This window comes from Notothenia coriiceps, unplaced genomic scaffold (assembly GCF_000735185.1).
Source record: "Notothenia coriiceps isolate Sejong01 unplaced genomic scaffold, NC01 NC01_scaffold00035760, whole genome shotgun sequence".
In the NCBI taxonomy this organism is placed as follows: Eukaryota; Metazoa; Chordata; class Actinopteri; order Perciformes; family Nototheniidae; genus Notothenia; species Notothenia coriiceps.
The window spans coordinates 29,987-50,346 of record NW_011368461.1 but is presented as its reverse complement, the minus strand read 5'-3'; the positions used below and the strand labels follow the sequence as shown (position 1 = coordinate 50,346).

The window sequence follows — 20,360 nt, the reverse complement described above, 5'->3', positions numbered from 1 at the left end:
ATTAGTGCTAACATCCTGATTGATGAACCTAACAATTATACTATCATGTGTTTGGTCAGGTGGAACGTGTTCTTTGATCATGGTCCATGTGTGAGGCATTTTGAATATTAGTGTTTTAAACCAGCTAACACGTGACTTTATGTCAGATTCCTGTGTCTTACGTGGAGAAACGTGTGCAGTGGTTTGCAAAAAGTGCCATGTTGATTTGCAAATTGTGTGAAAAGCTGAAAACGTGTTTAGAGTTTTGGAGATTTGAGCCGATGTTTTGCTCTTTGAGTGTCAGTTAAAATAATTGTGCTTTATGTATAATTTTAGTGTGTTAGCATTAGCAATCGAGAAAAACTGTAATAGGGGATTTCAATTTTGACGGGGCGATTCTATTTTTAACCGCTGCGTGCCGACAGGGGGCGAAAGAGACGAGTGAGCGATACAGGGAGAGAAACTCAGAAGAAGAAACGAGAGCGCTGCAGAGAGAAGCGGAGAGGAAAATGAGTGAAGAGAATAATTAGCGATACAGGGAGAGAAGCGGAGAGGGAAATGAGTGAGATAATAATTAGNCATTCTTCCTCCTCTCACTCTCAGCCCAGCTCTTCCTCTTCCTCCTTCTCCTCTTGCTCATGCTTCCATGTTGGCTTCCATTGTTTCTGTAAGAAAGTAGTACTTTCTTACAGAAACAATGGAAGCCAACATGGAAGCATGAGCAAGAGGAGAAGGAGGAAGAGGAAGAGCTGGGCTGAGAGTGAGAGGAGGAAGAATGAGAGGTAGAGCTGGAGGGAGAGGACGTGGACAAAGAAGAATACTCTCGAATGAAATTAAATGTTATCAACCATGGTGTGACGATGAGAGAGGCTGGACAGAGGGTTCAGCCTAATCTAATCCGATTTACTGTTGCCTCTGTAATCCGGACACTTAGACAGGTTAGTTACCAGTTTTCAGCTCATGATATATCAGTGCTTATATCTGTTGTGTGAAACGTATTTACTTCATTACTGTAATTCAATTGTTTGCATGTTGCATACTATAACTGTACAACAATCCTGCACAATTGACTGTGGTAGACTTACTTTTATGCAACACAGACACTGACCAACAATGTCTTTGTTGTTTATCTGAAGGACTGAGAAACAAAGAGGTGCAGGTGGAAGGCTAAGGATTTTCAATGAGGCACAGGAAGCAGCAGTTACAAACTGGCTTTTGGCAAACAATGCCATCACACTTCGGGAGATCTGAAGCATAGTAACTATGTGTGGGGTTTTGTGAATTGTGTTTAGTGTTCTGAGAAACTGAGCAATTAAAAAAAAAAAGTGTGTTAGCAATCGAGAAAAACTGTAATGTATTGATTATAGGTCCGGGTCCGTATAGGTCGGCGTCTGGGTCTGGGTCCGGATCCGGACCGCGGTCCGCCTATTGCCGACCCCGTTTAACAGGTCTGAGTGTCAATAGCATTAGTTAATTGAGACTGAGCTAACGTTAGCATGTCAACCTGTCACATTCAAAGTATATAATATTGTACATTTGATAGGTGATGAAACAAGAAAGGATAGAAGAGGGGACACATAAATTAAAATATTTTTAGCGACGGTGATGTGCTAATTGCCAGCTAAGGCGGCTAGCTAAGCTTATTGCTTGTTAAGTTCACAACAGTCAAATTTGTCCATGGTGTTTTAACATAAAGCCTACACTAGGCAGGATTGGATGGAAATAGGTCATGTGAGAAGAGATGCAGACAAGGGTGTAACTTTGGTTTGAGAAGTGGGGGGGACACAAAACAGGGGGTCCTCCGCAATGAAACATTGTTCTCGATTTAATTCCATTTCCTGCCTTTCTACAAATATATATTAGGGACTATGGTGACAAATCCAAGAAAAATGTGTAGTATATATAATGAGTGAGCAAACGTATCTATCCATGAACCTGTTTTATTTGTGATGACCTCGCATCCTACAGTATAGGGGGGTCCGGGGGCATGCACCCCCGGAAAGATTTTTTTCTTTAAATTGAAGTTAAAGGCATCAATCTGGTGCACAAATTAAGGGATACAGCTCTCAACACTCATATGAAACAGAACTGTATATATTTCAATACTCCAAAAACCATTAGAATATGCTCACAACCAATAACACATCATTGATATACTCCTCTCTCCTATCTTTATCTTACCTAGTCTGCATTCTTTCTTTTTATTTATGCACATTTTACTAATCACTCCCCTTTCAAACTGTTTTTTAAATTTTTTTACTGACATTGGAATAATTTTTTAACTTATTTTGAACAACTATATTAAATAGATGGAAATATTTGTTTTGACCAAACCGTTTGAGACCCACTGAGATAACTTAGACTAAAGTTTACAATATAATCGCTCAGCGAGTCCTTTACCTCCCTGAGCTGACGTTATCTCAGCCCGACAGGAGAGGACTCTCCCTCTCCTTACTGTTGAAACAGCTTCTAATCTCATGTCCCCCCTGTCCCCAGTGGAGATTACGCCCATGGATGCAGACATAGGATTTAACCCTAAATGAATTACGCACAAATAGAAATGTTATCTTCTCAATGCTGGCCTTATGCTAACAGTATGGCTGCTTACATTGGTAAATTTGGAGGAAGGACTCGCAGAGTTTGCTGGTGAAGATGGGTTCAGGCAGGTCTCTGAAGTATTGCTTCACCATGTCGGCCACGTCGAAGGCGGACTGACCGTCGTATAAAACGCCTAACGGGTCAGACTCCACCAGCTCTCTGAGGTACTGGATACGAGACTTCACCCCAGACTTACGGAAAAGACCCACCTGAAAGAGTACACAATACAAAACATTTTAGTGCTTACAACCATAAATAGCTTTTCTTATGTTATTTGTCTTTCTCTTACTCGTTTTATCATTAATTGTTACATTGTCTTATGCATTGCCTGTTTTATTCTAGTCTCTGGCCCTCACTTACATATGTTAATAGCCAATATATTCTTTTACAGTCCACATATTTATATATTCTAACAATTCTATGACGTATAATATTACATTTTCAATTCAGTTCTCTTGTGATGATTTGTAATTGTACTTCTGCATTACTTTACTTATATGGGTTTTATTAATGGGATTTTCTCAAGATATACTGCACTTTTAGAGCACTTGAGATTGTCATTGCCAACAACTACACTGTAGCTACAGTGCATATCACAATAAAGCCTTTACATGCTTTGAACTCTCAAGATACAGACAGAGTGTTACTAGTGTTTTAATATCCCTGCAGGCCTCTTATGGCTCCATTACCTGGTCCAAACACTCAGTCCTTAGGTAGACCAGTGCCCTGAGGATGCTGGGAGGAAGTGGCTCTCCTGTCTGCTGGACGCTGGACAGAAGAGGAACCCCAAAAACCCGCCGACCTTTCACCTCCATTGGCTTGGTCTTCCTCTGCTGTTTAGGAACAGTCCTGCAGGTGAGAGAGACGTCATTAGATCCTTCAGTCAGTCAGTTTCTTGGTTAATGCGTGTGGAAGAAAGAGCCAAATAAACCGTTTTTGTTATGACCCAAGTGATCTCTATAATGTGTTAGCTATTCTAATCAGCTATGCAGGAAAAACATGCAGCAGTACAGAAAGCTTGGATACATAGAAAGCTGCTATATTTATTAGTTTCTAGGCCTTGATAATACTGCAGTCTTGTAATAAAAAGGTTCAACAAAGGCAAGATCCACAGAACTAGCAATCACAAAGGAAACCTCTTCTGTACTTGGTATTAAACCACATGCTGGCCCTGCAGCATTCACCAAAGTACAAAGAGAAAATTATATCACACACACACTCTAAAAGCTTTTCAGCTCTCTTTTCATCCCTCTGTTTTTTTCTTCCACTTCTAACAGCGGCTATCGGAAACAAACTGGCTATTTTGAGGGAAGTGCCTCAGAGTATCATCCGTCCTAATCAGCAGTTAATTGCTGTATTTTTATTAATCCAGCACTCACGTTTGCATCGGTGATTAAATCATTGAAATAATAAGACTTCAACTGATTGTTAAAGCCTGGAGGGATTTCTTTTCCTGAAGTTAATGGCCAATATGCTGTATAAATAGAGCGTACAGTTGTACTACTCACTGTGTGTGAAGGTGTCTAACTTTTACAAAATAAAATACTGTAGAGATTTGAAAGTTTTGGATTTGTCTTACAATCAATTCCTATCCGATTCAGCTCTATTTCTACATCAACAAGATATCCAGGGTTTCAGAACAAATATGTGGTAACCAGGTTTTTCTTAACAAAACACATAGTTAAAGATTTGGCAAAACTGTTGGACTTCACAGCTAGCTCACCACTACTTGGGGACACATCCGTTTCAACTTTGACCTTTTATGAGATGACATTTTCTGAAGTTGTTCATATTCAACCACAAGTAATGCCTTTCCCAAAATTGCCAAAAACCGACAGAGCTTTTAACAAAGTACAATAATTTGCCATAATTTACCGTATTTTGTGGGATTAAATACAACTACCCTTAGTCAATTGTATTATTGTCACTTAATCCAGTAAAAGAACATGATTTTGCCATCATTAATGTAAGAACAAGTCATTTGCACTTCAGTTTGAGCCCATTTTAAACTCCTGCTTTGTTGAACAAAATGTTAAATGGATGTGTTCTTCCTTTTACTCGTAGAGGTCAGTTTTGACACGATTCCTCCTCAATTTGGCTCCCTTTCATGAGATGTATTAAATTTAATCTCCGGAAAATGGAGCTGTTTGAAATGCTAAAACTGAACTACATGAAGCCTGGCTGATGCTTTACAAACTGCTTCCACAGAGCGGCTGTTTTTCCTGAGTCTCCCACTGAACACATGTTTGATCCTGAAAATTAAAGATGAATATCTGTGAGGAGTAATTTTAGGAGGTATTTTTTGTTTGTTTAATGCTCAATTCCCTCTTTCAGCCTTATCTCATTGAGCATAAAAGTCCCTAAAAAAACCTAATTGCTTTTTCACCAAAGCAGAAAATAAGCAGGTCACACCAACATACATTAGAGAATACACATTTTCAGCAGAGTAAACAAATAATTATTGTATTATTATTCAAATGAATGGGTTTATTTTGCAAGAGGGCTCATTCCAAAAAAAGAAAAAATGTGTTGGAGGCAAAACCCTGATCTCATTAACTCCATACAGTATGTCAATACAAAAGTGCAGTAAAAACTTCCCACGCTTCACCCACAAACAACTTGAGCTCAAGAGTCTGCAAACACCTTATTAGAAGTTGACAGTTTCAACTTGTTCTAATTCCCCTCTTTGTTCTAATGCCACTACTGTCCCTTTGGGCTTGCCGTACCCTCACCACCTCTCTAAGGACATTACAGACACACAGTGGCCAAATCCAAATCTCCACACTCAGAATTTCACAGACTTTGAAGTGCAGTCCAGATAAATCCGGGATATTTTCAGCCCCTTTCTGAACACTCTCAGTAAGTTGGATTTTCTGGAGACTTTGCCAGAGGGAAATAACGCACAATCTATTTGTAATACCACTCTGCTAACTTGCTAGTGTAAACCTTGCAATTATTTACATAACGTTGTAGTAATGTTAAGTAAATAACAGTGAACACACAAGATCACATGATATGGAAGGTATTGAAAATAATTCAGGAGTTTAAAGTACAAATTCATTCATAAAAATATTTATATAAAATAGAATAAGCCCTGAAGCCAATAAAAAGAGGTGTATCTTATTCGTCCAGTGGTATCACGTCGATGGGTTAAATGAGAGTTATAATCAAAACTTTTTATTGTTTTTTTAATATAAATGTTCATATTACATCCAAAATAACTTTCACTTATATGAGCAAGATGGCATACATGTTTTGAAAAGTAATTTAAACTTTAATTTATGCATGGAAACATAAACGTACCCTTATCTGACTACAGACAGTCTGATATTGAGTAAGAAGACCGGAGTGAATATCCAACCTTGAACTAACTTCATCTCGGTGACCTCGACCTCCTTCTACTCTTTACAATCTTTGAGATAATTAGCATTTGAGTGGGAAATAAATATAGGGGTAGGGAGAGGACCGTGCAAAATAAGACACAATGCTTAATTAACCAGCAAACAGAAAGGTTGACAGATACATAGCTTGTTGTGATTTCCCGGGAACACAGACAGAAGGTGAAGCACCTGCAGTCCTTCCCCGGGTTCTTTCTGGAAGGGAGATTATTCTACTTGAAGCATGCTGCTGTTGTTGTTGATTTTTTTAAGCTGGGACAAGGTTGCCCCCATGAATAATGAATGAATCTTCTAAATAGGCTGCCTGAAATATTTACCCTTCGCCCACCCACCTGCCCTCTTTTCCACAGTTGTTTCCTTGAGAAAGTTTCCCCCATGCAGGTGTGCAGAAAGAGTTTCTCACCTTCATGCTAACCCTGTCCTTAACCTCTCCTCACCCCTCACATGTATTTCCAAGCATGAAATCACCCCAAAAAACCTGAGTCCTTTCACATTTCTTACCAGTTCCAGCCCTGCTTACTGCACGGGGAGTATTTGTCCATCAGAGCGGTGAGTTTGAGCAGCGAGAGTTTCTGCAGCAGGAGGAACTGGGACACGGACTGGCTCTCCACTCCTGGACTGGAGGCCAGGCTCTGCTCACTGGACCAGAGCTGCCGACTCACCCTTCTGGAAACACAGCAGCCATAACAGATAAGTACACAAATAGACAAGAAAAACACACAAACACACCTTAATGCCAGTTTAACAATCAAGAGAAGTAAATACATTGTTGAAAAAAAAGGCTAAGAGTTTTCATTTAGATTTTCATACAAAAAAAATTGTGTTTCTTTAGTATTTTTTATTACTATTAGTATAATTATTCATATTATTTGCTGTGTTTTGTGAAAAAGACCAATTCACCTACAAGTAATTGTGATGTTTTCCAATAGTGTATAGCCATGATAGCAACCAGCTGAAATATACCAAAACTATATTGTTAAGTTTGTCCGAAGTTGACGTCAAAATAAATGTGTATCACCAAATTAAAATGGTTAATCATCTGTATGTTGCCCATTTTAGAAAATGTATCTATATTTTTTAGACTCTCCGCTTTATTTAAACACATCTTGTAGCAGATTCCCATTATCATTCAAATATATTCAGCACAACTTAATTTAGCCTTAACGTTGGCATGTCAGCATGGCACAACTACTGGATGCTAATATTTCAACATTTAGCACACAGCGTTCATCATTTTGGCATACAGATTGTTAACTTGTAGTATACGCTTGTCTTGCTCAATTCTACATTGTCAGATTTGTTTTAACTTTAGGCAGGTAGGCCTGTGCAAAGCGATGTTAACATTTAGTGAAAAAGCTATAATAATTATCAGTTGGTCAGTAAACAAGCAATTAAGAACACTTATATTAAACCTAACAAGCAACTCAAGCAGCATCCATAAGCAACACTGATGTTGCGGCTGACTCTACATTACAGGAGAGGCCTCATAGCTTTTTATTCAGAACAAATACGAAAGGGAATAAAAAGCAGCACTGTAACGAGGCAATCAAACTATTCTCCATGAGGTTACTGCTTTTATTTAAGTGCCTTACATTAACTCCACCTTTATTTCAGTTGATGCCTAAAGGGAATTTATCCCCTTCACTTTACATTTCATTTAGCTGATGTTTTTATCCAAAAAGACCTACAATAAATACATTTTATTGGAGCCTTTTATTTGTTATTATTATTATTATTGTTTATCTATTTATTATTATAATTTGTATTATTATTATATGTATTATTATTAATAAAAAATGATTGCCATTATTATTATTATTATTATTATATCTATTTAATATATTATTATTTATTATTATTAATTAAAACACATTATTATGATTATTATGTATCCATTTCTTAATAACAAATTATTATCATTATTATTATTATTATTATTATTATTACATTTTCTATAAAGAACACTCGATTTAGTTTCTTGCATCACCTGCTCCTGGGTTGTGGCGATCTGGTCTTCGGCTCCTCTCCGGTCTCACGGGCCTCCTCCTGCTCCAGGTGGATGTGGCTGGGGGAGGAGGGGCAGGGAGAGGCTGCTGAGGAGCCTCGGGAAGGAGTGTCCTGAGAAGAAGATGAAGAGGTGGAGGAGGAGGACGAGGAGGAACCTCTCTGGCAGTCGTCCTCGGATAGACTTTCAGACCAGGTGGAGACCAGCTGTTGGAGGTCACCGATCCTCTCCAAAACGCTGTCCAGCGCAGAGAAGACGTCTTCACCTGCCAACAACTCACTCACCTTGGAAACAAAGAGAAAACCAGTCAGAAAACGAGGAGTACAAGTATTACCACAGGCAGCCTACAGCGGTAAGTCTCTTCATTTAGTTAGAAAAAAAATCACAATCTTTTAAAAAAGTTTTAAAAAAAAGTTTTTTTAGCTTTTGGAAATCCAGAAAAACTAAAAAAGCTGAAGTCTTTTTTTTGTTATACTTTCACTTTTTCTTCAGTTGACTGATTCAGCAGGTTTTATTATTGCCATACACCAGTTTTGGAGGAAAGTTATAAATCAATTTCTCCAAAGTAATTGGTTCCTTAAAATCCATTACTTATGACTTTCCTGTTTGTAATATTTCATGCCATGTGTCATTTCATTATCTTTTACTACTAACACGTTTGAAGCAGCATAATTAACTGACATGGTTTATTGTATATTTTTAATTTAAAATGTAATTGATATGATAAGTCATAAAATGATTTCTGGCTTCATTTGGTGCTTAGTTCAGCAGAGCGAATGATCCGTGTTCGTATCGATTTTAACTTTCTTTAGTAGAGAGGCAGAAGAGCCATGAGACATATATATATACAGAATGTTCCTTCTGTTGACAAAACGAATCAGGCTTGTAATATCTTTCTAAAAACGTTACTAATTTGACTGAATTGTACAACATAATGTTTATAATGAATCCCTTACAGTGACTCCTCATTTACCAAGTGATCTTTTTTAAACTTTTCTCTGACCTGTTCTGTCATTTGAGGTAAATCTTTCCATTCCTGTTCATAGCCAGGGGAATCAGAAATATAACCACAGTATATCTGCGCCTTTGAAGTGGCCCATCCATTGTAGTGACATGACTGTTCAGCTCCATGGACAGATCCACTCTGCACTGCCACAGCTTTTACAATTCAAAGAAAAACTTTGCTTCCAAGAAGGTCATCAATTTAGAACTCAAACTGAAACTCAAAGACATTTACTTCGATGTCTTGGCTTCACAAACGTTATAAGATCTTTTGTGGGTTTGATTTAGTACACTCTTGTACAGTGTGACAGTCCCTGTACTAATCTTCTTTGTCTATCTGTAAGCTCATTGTGTTTTTCTTAGTTATTGTTCATTCTTATTCCCATGTTTCCAAATATGTTTTGCATCAAACTATTTAGACTACTCGTTTAAAACCATATACTTTTATGAGAAGTGGCTTTACCAGGCAAGACCTCCTTGTAATATTGCAATGTATTTGAAAGAATATTGACTACTCAGTAAATCTTTAAAGTATGCAGACTTTAATGGCCTCTAGGTGCTTAAAATAAACCAGACGTTTCTGACTACATTAAAAGGAGAAACATGTTAAACTCTTCCTAATGGGAAAACTCGAAAGCTGGGAAAAGGAGAGCAAAATAATTCTGTGTCCTTTGCTTGACTTTGTATTGTTTATGCAATCAATTGTCACATAGGGATTACAGCACACAATTTCGTGCAGGCTTGTCTTGACAATTTTTATTGTGCTGCTCATGCATGAAAAGTGCTGGAAGTAGTTGTATGAAAATAAAAGAAGGGAAACACAAGAGAGAACTTCACACCCCCACACACCTGCCTAAAGTAGATGGGATTGTGAGATTATTTCGGTATACAACAACCACATTGTTTGCAAGTAAGCATTTTAAGGCGTGAGACAGCCTTATTTTTCAAATCTAAATATAAGTATAAAAATGAAAGTGGAGTAACAGTTTTTGGACCTACCTCTGACTCCTCCCCCATCCGCTCTGCGTCGCTGCCACTTCCCCCACTGCCACCTTCACTTTCAGACAGCTGCTGGTCGTCTGGCACGTTGTCGTAGATACTCAGCCGATGATCCAGCACGGCGAGCGGACTGCGGACCGCCTCACAAGGAGAACAAGACGAGGTGTCCTGGTCACTAGTGGCCAGCGAAGATGTCCCCAGATGGCAACTGTTTCGGCCCCGGTAACCGTGAAAGCTCCCGGTCCTCCAGTTGACCGAGTTGCTGTCGATGATTGTGGACAGGATAGTGGGTTTATGAGCCAGAGAGGTGGGGAAGGTCCCTGGTTTGTGTCCTTGGGGGACCTGGAAGACCAGACTCTGGTGGCTGCTGTTGTTTTTGTTGTTGATCTGGTTCCTGTAGTCCTGAGAGGAGGAACAGACAGAAAAGTGAAGGTTTAAAACAAAGACACATGTAAAAGGTAATACTGACATTATCTGTGAATAAAGACAGTCGAAAACCCTGAGCTCTACGTTATGTATTTAACACTATTGAGGATATCCTTCTATGTAAATAAAAAATATTTGGACTTACAATACTGCATTAAATGCCCCATGTCCAATATAATCATTTTGGATAAAGTAAAACATGTCTTGATTGATAAATGTAAACCGGTCTTTTTCCTTTGAGATTTTTTCCAGATGACCCAGTTTATTGGGTCAGCATAAAGACTATTGAACATGCGTTAACATTTAGAACAATTTGATAAACAAAACTTGGTAGAAAAATTAGCCAGGAAGTTATAACTGTGATGGATGTTAGCCTTTTTTTTGTCATCCAAAATATTTGGCTAATGATGGTTAGGTTTGCGTTAACCTTATAAGAAATCGTAGGCAAAGCTTTGAAGAAATCCCTCTGGTGACGCTATTGTATTTTATGTAGCACAATTCTTGGGTCATAACTAAAATGTATTCATCACTGTGATTCATGGGGAATATAATTTATATCCATCCCTGCCAATATTAGCATTTTATTGCTAACAGAAAAATGTTGAAACATCTGCATGTTAGCTTTATCATTTAGAGCTTGATGAGCTAGGAATAGCATTTGGCCCAGTACAGCCTTACAGTGCTGCTGTGATTCATTTGAACTAATATACAAGAAAAGAGTTCATCATCATCATCAATTAGCAGACGCAAAAGTTTAAACACTGTTGGCGTAGCCTACAGAGGGAAAATAAAAAGGAACTTTGAGTTTGTGTGCTTAAAAGTTACTCTTTTCATACACAGAATGGCCCTGAATCAGTTTGCTCTGAATCGCAGGAACATTTATTAGACATGAAGGTATGTGAAGTCATGGTTTGGCATTTGGAAGGCCTCAGAGTCCTTCACACTTGAGTATGTGAGGCGGCTCTGGGTGTCTGTCGGTTAAGATAAGTTGAGGACTGAGTCCCATGGTAAAGAGTCTGGACCAACATTGTTTTGCCTCCTCCAAGGTGTGGTGCTTATATGTGATTTGGCTACAGTTGGCAGCTGGTAGCTGGAGATATGTTCGCCTCATGGGCGCTGCCGATGTCCGACTGAGCAATGCAGCAAACCCCCAACCGCTCGGTGCCCTCGCTCTCTCCATTAATGCATGTGTATATGTCCTGTTTGTGCATGTGTGTGTATTTTGGGCATGTGTATAATGTGTGAAAAATAAGAACAGAGGGAAAACTTTGAATTTCCCCTCAGGAATCAATAAATTAAGTATGTAAACTTTTCAATATATGCAGCTACAACTTACTTCCTCCTACTGTGTTTATTAATGCACCATAACACACTAAAGCAAATTGCTTGTATGTGTAAATCTCCTAAGCAATAAAGCCGATTCTGATCAAATGAGCAATGTTTTTTTTTGGTTTGACTGGATCTTTGCACGCTTCACCAAGGTCTTTTTTGGATAGATTTGTGTTGATAGAAACTTAAAGGGGACCTATCATGCAAAATGCACTTTTGTACGTCTTTTATACATGAATATGTGTCCCCGGTGTGTAAGGGAACTCACCAAGTGTCAGAAAACACAACCCTCTCTCTTTTCCTCCATGCCCAAATCTCTAAAAACTGGGCTGCAACGGAGCTGATTATTATTTGAATTTTTCTGACGTCAGAAAAGGGGTGCTCCGCCTATATGGGCAAGTCTCCACCTATCAGAGAGTGGTTGGTCGAATGAGAGACCGTTCGAAAGCGCTGGAGACGCTGTAGTACATATGCCAGGCCTGTAAATGGCGCTGTAGTCTGCCAAAAAGCAGAATTAGGCCTTGCCAAAACAGGGCTGGAAAAGAGCAAAATGAGGCATGGCTAAAATGCATGTTCTGTTTGGTATTTTGAAAAAAAACTTAACAGAAATGTTTTATATAGGTATGGCCCTACAATATATGTTTCAAATATAGCATGATAGGTCCACTTTACATTTTTGAGTAAGGACAATTGGGGCTCATTAGGAAACTTGTTTTACAACAGTAAATAGAGATACAACATTTCATTGGACTGACCTCTGTTCCTGTGTGGTTCTGGTTGTTCCGGGTGGTTCCGCCCTCGACTCCACTGTTAGAGCGTTTGCAGTTGCTCCTGACGCGGGTGACCGGGCTAGGCGTGCTGACGGTGCTGCTGCTCTCTGATTGGCTGTTACTGCTGTTGCTGCTGATTGTGGTGTGAGGGGACGAAGGCGAAGAAGATGCACAGCTGTTGGGAAGTCAAACAATTAAATCCACAACAATAAACATCTTATGAGAGTAGGCATGTCAGAGCTTGACTATACCGACAGGCTGGGGACTTTGTAAAACTAAGTATTCTTCTCTAAAATCCATTTAATTTGTTCCAATGTTTAGAGACCATTTATTAATTAGGGTTTGATTCGTTTCGTTTTTAAGGCATTTGGTAATTTTGTTTAATACATTATCTCTTTCCATCACTAGACACACTAGTAAAATATATTGTAAATAGTTTCTATTTAGCTTCTTTTTAATCTTTTTGGATAATTATAGGGGTGTCCCATTTCACATACCTCCATTCTGTCTTATGATGGTATTTTTTACTGCTTTTGAATAAATTAGTGTGTGATTGATTGATTGAAGTTGCCGGAAGTGATATAGCTTCCTGCTTCTCTTATTGGAAGTACGCCTCTATTTTCCAACAATGCATTAACTTAACTTGACCTTTTTTTCAATTTACTGCTACTTTGGGATCTGGTTAAAAATAAAGTTCTCTGTTTCTTTAGATTGCAATCCACCATAGTAGTTAGGGTTCAATTTATTTCGTTTTCAGGGCATATGGTAAGTGTAAGGTGTTGTAGATGATTTTGTTTGTTACATTTACTCTTTCAATTTCTGAGGCATCAGGAAGACATATTCTAAATAGTTTATTGGCCACGATTTTCAAGCTTTTCGAAAAAGTCTTGGTTTTTGAAAGATTGCTATCTACAATCTTTACCTAGACGGGTTGTTGAGCCTCTTTATCCTCTCTTCCTCCTGGACCTGAATAACGTGCCGGGTCCGACTCCGGCTGTTACCACCTCCACTGTGAGCAGAAGAGAGGAGGCCGGTGGGTCCCCTCATCCTCAGTTTCTCCATCTTCCTCAGCAGACTGCTGCCCTTCTTCCTCGGTGGTTTGTCTGGGAAGCAGCCTTCAGCCTCCAGACTCAAGGTGGACGATCCTCCTCCACTTCCCCCAGGGGAGGAGGGTCCACTATACGAGGGGTCCAGAGAAAGCGTCTTGTTCGAGGAGGAGCAGCGGGAGGAGCTCCTGCTGGTCTCCTGGTCATCTGTAATTATGATGGAGGCGGTTGTTGTGGTCGTAGCGTCTCTGTGACTCTTGTGGTGGCCTTCACTCTCAGTGCTGCTGGAGCTGTGGATGGAGCACACATCCTGGAGGTCACTGGGGTCACACAGAGACACATTCTGGGAGTCGAGGCGTTGCCATCGTCTCGCCCGCCTGTCATAGGTCCAGTTGGGGCTGATGGCACAGAAGTCTTCTTCGTCATAGTGATCTCCCTGGAACAAGAAGACCAGAAAATGCAAGAAAAATGAGTTATACAACAAAATCAAGTGTTTTTTTTATATAGAAAATCATATTTGGAAAGCAATACTAACTCATACTGTTTCATGTATTTCATAAAAAAATATCAGGGAAAGAACATAAAACTCAAGTTATTCCTTAGAAATAATAATAAGAAAATAACTCAAAAAATCAGACAAACATCCGTACTGCAAAAGCTCTACCTAATATCCACAGAAGGAAATATTCTATGTGGAATACTTTAAGTAAATATTGTGGACAAAGCAAAACTTTTTTACACATCATGGTGGTCTCTAAAAAAGTCCCCAAAAATGTGTAAGATAAACAAATCCAATCAAGTTGCATTTGTTTATCCATTTGACATTTTGATTTGATTAAAGCGTGCTTTGATCGTGTCTAGCAGGGAAATTGTTGGAAAGGCAGAACCACCTTCACATTTTAGACATTTGCATGCAGCCTTAGGGAAACATCCCACTAACATATCAGATAATAATACTGTGGGTTGTTGTAGTAACAGAATAATACATAAATAATCAGCATTCTTTTATTTTACTTCATCTTCTGTTTTCCTTCAAGACTTTGTCCTAGAAAGAGAAATTGTAGGAAGGAGGAGGAGGAGGGGGAGGAGGAGGAGGAGGACTGATCAGTTGATATCAGTGAGATGATGTGACGCTTTACGAGGAGATTTCACGGTTTGACTCTCCTCACGGCTCCGGCTGCTTGGATATGAGCGTCCCGCTGTGTTTGAGTTTCTTTTTGTTTTCTCTCAACACTCACCCTTCGTTTCGATCTACGCAGCTCCAGCCTCATTTCCACGCATTTGTTTAAAGTGTTTAATCTCCTAAAAGAACGAGGACAGAAGATAAAATAAAACTGAATAAAAACGATTTATATCAATATAAGAAGTACTATTATTAAAAAATGTAGTCATGCTGGATTGTCCAGTCTTGTGTTACCTGAAGAGTGAATCCAGAGCATCTCTATCCAGGAAGTGGTGATCACGCTTTGCCCACTCAGTGTCGATGGGGAACCTGCAGTCTGACACACGATAGATATAACAATAAGACTCCCTGACACATTGTGTGTATCATATTAGAGAAGACTCTGCGGGCTGTCTGATTACATTATCATCCTCATATTTACCTTTGAATAATTGCACATACTGAGGGAAGCCGGCCGCTTGCAGCCAATCACAGGCCTCCTTGGCTTCAATCTCTGTAAACACCGAGAAGGAAAACAACATTTGATTCAATTAAAATCATTTCATGCTCCACCCGCTTTAAGAGGGCAAATATTTGCCCTTAATCAGTCGGCTGTTTATGAAGTTTAATTACATTTGCATCTTGGTGAAAAATTAAAAACACTGCGAGAGACAAACTGGAAGCACATACACGCTATTAATGATGTGTTACTCCTGCAAGAGGCCATTTTAATTACTGCTAATTGAGTGAGGGGATGGGGGCTTCCAAGAGAGCATAGCAAATGACTTTTAGCACTTTCCCTATTCTGTACCTTCTAAAAGAAATTTCAAATTTCAGTGGGATGTCAACATTTTGTTATCATTAACTTCATCAAGGAGAAATTATGTTTTTTGGTTTAGCCTTCAGCAGGATTAAAGAAAAAATAACTACTGGCCTGATTTTCATTAACCTTAGAGGAAATTATTAGCACACTTTTATTCAACTATGCATTTTTCAAATATTCTTTCCTTTTATTACATCAATCCTTAATTTGGAAGTTTGTATACGTGATACCTGCTTTAAAATATAAAACAATCTTGCGTTATTGCCCATTATAACTTCTTGCAGCTTTTTATAAATCATGGAAACAGTGGCATAATTACAGTAATGCATCTCTGTACTGCTGTACTACTCTAGTTAAATATGCAGCGTTTCAAACCCATGAAACACACATTTACTTGATGAGAAGTACAACATAATAATGTTCACCTTCACACTGATGACAAGCACAAAAACACAAATCATGCACATTACAGGCCTCAAACCAACCTCACGTCAGACATATTAAAGATATTTCCCATGAATACCTGTGCATACACGGACGCACACAGCCAATTGACCTCTACTGCTTTCAAGTATTTTGTGGAGACTCTGATGTAAAGTGTTGCAAAAGAACCGAGTGGGAAAGAAAACAATCTGGCGTGAAGCATGAAAATGTTTTGTTGATCCAGGATGTTTACAATGAGGAGCGACAGTAATTATTTTTTCTCAGTCTGGGTGCACGGCCCAGAAGAGGATTTGGATTTTCTAAAAAGGTCTAAAAATATTTGTCCAGCACAACCCTGTCTGCACAATCCGCTCTCTCTCTCTGCGAGTGTAAGAAGCCCGTCGTGATTAGAATCCTGCCAAGGGCACTTCTTGTTTTCAAATCCAGACAGCATGAAATATGGCCGACATTTGCCTCTACTAAAGAACAACAGCACTTTGCCCATGGCTGATCGGGTCTTCAAACGCTTCTTGTCTGAGGTTTGTGTTTTTTACTGCCTACCTATTCACTACAGCCAAGATGAAAGGAAGAACCCTTTCACATTTCATTTTATGTGATTTTTCTGAAGTTTTACCTAGAATTCACTTGGCACTATGGATGGAACGGTGGAAATTGGTTTAGTTTTCCCCCTAGACACCGTGGGAGCGTGAGACAGAGCAGATGGCTTAAATATGTAAACATTGGGGGGAAATTCAGCGAATATGGCAGTCATCTAAAGACAGAAGGGGAAGACAGAAAGACAGACAAAAGTAAACTGGCTGTGAGAAATGAGGAACAGGCAACGGAATGAACGGTCAAATACAGAGGAATTACCATAAGTGTGTTTATCCTGACCCTTTAAATGTCCTGCTTGTTAAACATCTTAGAGCAGAGCCCATTTTCTGCTGTCACAATGGAGATGTGACATTTGAGATAGAAAAGGGATCAAGTGTGCTTGCAGAGCGGCCGTCTCACATGTCCGCCAGAGGATCTGTAAATCCAGGGATATGTGAATGTAGAGCCCTGAACTTTGTTAGACAGCCACACAGCTTTTTCTCTGCCAACATCACTACGATATATATATTGCCACGACTGAAAAATACAGCTTGTCATTTTGCTACCTAGAGGGTCACAAGTTAAAAGGTCTTGACGTTTAAACAAGTTTTCCATTTTGAATAGATCTAATATTCTGCTTTAAGGCAGTGGTGGCTTAGAGAAGGAGGTTCTATTGAAAAAGCTTGAGGTTACAGAATCACGTAATATCTCAGTGGGAAAAGTGAATGATTATAATTTTTATAGAATTATCTTGGAAGTCCTTGGTGAGACACTCAAACCCAAATCACTCAAAGGCAGTGGTACAGTAGATGGAAATGGATCAGAGCTGCACAGTAAAATTGAGATATGAAGGTGATTCAGAAAGAAAATGAGCAACCTTGATCAAAAGAAAAAGCCCCCCGAGGCGTCTTTACAACTTTGCAGCCTAAAACAGGGAGCGAGTAACATCAAAACAAAGAAATCCAGGAAGCCACGACAGGCAAACTGTACTCAGCGTCTTTGTGTTTAACAATCCTTTTGCCCTACGATTAATAAAAGATCGCCTGTTTTCCAAGAAGGTGGGAAGAGAGTATAACTTGCACACTTTAGGCCAGTGCATTTGCTGAAATGATAGAGCAATGAGTCAATACAATAAATAAGGGTATTCTAGATAATTTTTCCTTAAGATAATTAAACGCAGCCTCCCCTCCTGGTTGATTAAACTCAGTATATCAGTGATGGTGCACTTTTGAGTTTTAATGCAGGAAGTTTTAGTTGTCTTCCAGTATACTTCACATTGCATCACAGTTTATTTGTTAGGTAAGAATATTTCAATGTCTATCTCCAACTGTATATTCAATTCAATTTACATTGAATGCTCAGCTTTTCCTTACAGTATTCTGGTATAAAGAGCCTCAAGGTCAACTGAAAGACATCAGAGCATCCGCACACATAACTAAGTATTGAGTAGAAAATAAACGCTATCTTCTCTTATGCCTGAGCCCAAATAGCAATTCCGAAGCGCTCATATGACATGGGAGAATAAGTTAGTACTCTGTTGACAATGAGTTACTTCAGTTAGACATGGAGAAACAAAAGTGCACTGAACACTGCTGTAGAAGCTAAGATAACGTTTTTAGCCACTGAGGATCCGCTATCTTAACTTGCCAGGTGAATAAAAGTCAGATATAAAGTTTCCAGTTCAACACTCAGTCCATTTATTTTCCGGTTACTGGTGCCCATGTTTCTTATTTTAATTCACCATACACAACATGAAACTTCAAACAATAACCCTAGTCAGCCTCAGCGTATATTTTCTCATCCCATTGTGGGGTGTGTGCTCCGGTGTGTGTGTGTATGGTCAAAAACAGTTTGGCCTTGCAGCGGAACCTGTATCTACAAACATTGGTTACTACCTTTATACCCGGAGTGATAATAGGCTCATAAACACACAGCATTGCTCTCAGAGAAACAATAAGATGTTGAAAAGAAAGTAAAGAACATGTCTGACCTGATAACCATATTAAATACAAGTCAAGCGAGAAAAAAAAGAACCCCAAACCTGTCAGAAATAACAATAAACTTCAAACTCTTTGTTTGTTTGTTCAGCGACTTTGACATCCACATTCAGCGTCCCTTTCTACTCAGCATTTACCTAAGTGATGGTGTTTGAGCTCCTGCATGACCACAGCAGGCATTGGCTTCTTCCTTTTCTAAATGACTCTGAGGAAGTTGTGATTCGGCCCCTCTGGGCTCTGATAAGAGATTTGGGTTATGACGGCTCCGCCCTGCTAGCGCCAGGAAGCTGGACAGCGTGTATCTGGAAGCTGAGACGTGCTCGATGGACCGTTTGTGTTTGGGTATTTAGGCTTGTCTGGACACCAAAGCTTTGACTTGTAATAACAGATTAGCTGCTCGCCAGAAATGAGTCATTTAGGTTTCTTAAGGTTTAAAGGTTTACTGTCAGGGCAATCCAAATGACTACAAATCACTTGCCTAGAAAAGTGTTAAAGAATGAGTGTGAGTCCTGTAATTACCTATACAATTTCTTTTAATAGCAATGGAATATGAAGTCTGATTCACATAATTAGAGTGGAGAGTAAGGGTAATTATTCTCAACAATTAACAATCAGTAACAGTCATTACCTGACTGCCAGTTTGTAGATGTAACTGGTTTAAACGGACAGTACACCCCAAAATAAGAACTAGTACAAGTGCTATTCGTCAATTAAGATTTTTTTTTTTTAATGGCCAATTTTTGGATATAAGTGGAATAGATATCTGCCCCTTCTCAAATAAATTAATCTATTTGACCTACCCAGAAGTCCTTATTCGATTACCCACAATAATCAACCTTCGGAGCAGTTTCAAGTAGGAACTATTTTCTCCCTACTGTATCAACGCACACAAATAAGTGTGTATCTATGAATGGATAAGAGTTATGCCAGGGTACTGAGGTAGCTCAGATCCTTCCAATTAACCATTCACCTAGCACTTCAAACCATGATGCATCTATTAGCTCTTCCCAATAGTGGAAAGTAACTCAGTACATTTACCCAAGTACTGCACCTAAATAATTAAATACTAATATTTGTCATATTTGCACTTACTTAAGTATTTACAATGTTTGCTACTATATATATATATACTATATATATACTATTTATTTAACACTAAGCTACTGTTTACATATAAAAACATATGACATTACAATATGATAAAATGCAGTATCGTACTACCAATAAACCCAGTATTAAAGGTTTCCTATCATGCTATCTTTAGGCATATATTATGGGTCTCAGATATATAAAAAAATATAAAAAATGTCTATGAAGTGTTTTGCTCAAAATATCAAACAGATCGTCCATTCTAGCCAAGCTTCATACCCCTCCGTTTCAGCCCTTAGAGAATGGCTGATTTCGGGTCCTTAGCTTTAAAAAAAAGAAAAGAAGGTGGGAGCTAATGCCTGCTCAGAATTCTACCGAGAGACTCTCAGCTAAATGGTGCCGTGATGAAACGCACATGGAACAGATGTTCAAAACCACATCAAGGATTATTTCTGAAACAGTATGGAACTGAATGCTTTTTCTCTTGCAGGTTTTTTACACATTCTCTCCATGTACAGGTTAGCTCTCAGTGTTAGCGATGCTTGCTAATGTAAACAAAGACCACGTCCAAAACATGTCACGCATTGTTTTTGAAAGCGATGTTTCTGATAGGGCCGTGAGCGTAAAAACCAGCTCACATTTCCGATATTACGTAATATCGGCAGCAAATCTGGATCAGCTCCATTGTTCCCCCGTTTTTAGAGATTTGGGTAGGGAGGA

General features: G+C 39.0%; 1 protein-coding gene across 1 annotated transcript in view; it reads right to left on the bottom strand.

Moving 5' to 3' along the window:
* Positions 1-20,360, bottom strand: part of LOC104963183 (rho GTPase-activating protein 7) — a 51,364-nt gene that overhangs the window by 25,504 nt on the left and 5,500 nt on the right. The window contains exons 2-11 of the mRNA XM_010791745.1: positions 15,157-15,228; positions 14,970-15,051; positions 14,791-14,854; positions 13,429-13,988; positions 12,492-12,681; positions 9,982-10,383; positions 7,963-8,264; positions 6,477-6,641; positions 3,267-3,426; positions 2,588-2,786 (exon numbers count right to left, since the gene is read on the bottom strand). Coding sequence (XP_010790047.1) covers positions 2,588-2,786; positions 3,267-3,426; positions 6,477-6,641; positions 7,963-8,264; positions 9,982-10,383; positions 12,492-12,681; positions 13,429-13,988; positions 14,791-14,854; positions 14,970-15,051; positions 15,157-15,228 — 2,196 coding nt within the window. The remainder of the gene's footprint in view (positions 1-2,587; positions 2,787-3,266; positions 3,427-6,476; positions 6,642-7,962; positions 8,265-9,981; positions 10,384-12,491; positions 12,682-13,428; positions 13,989-14,790; positions 14,855-14,969; positions 15,052-15,156; positions 15,229-20,360) is intronic.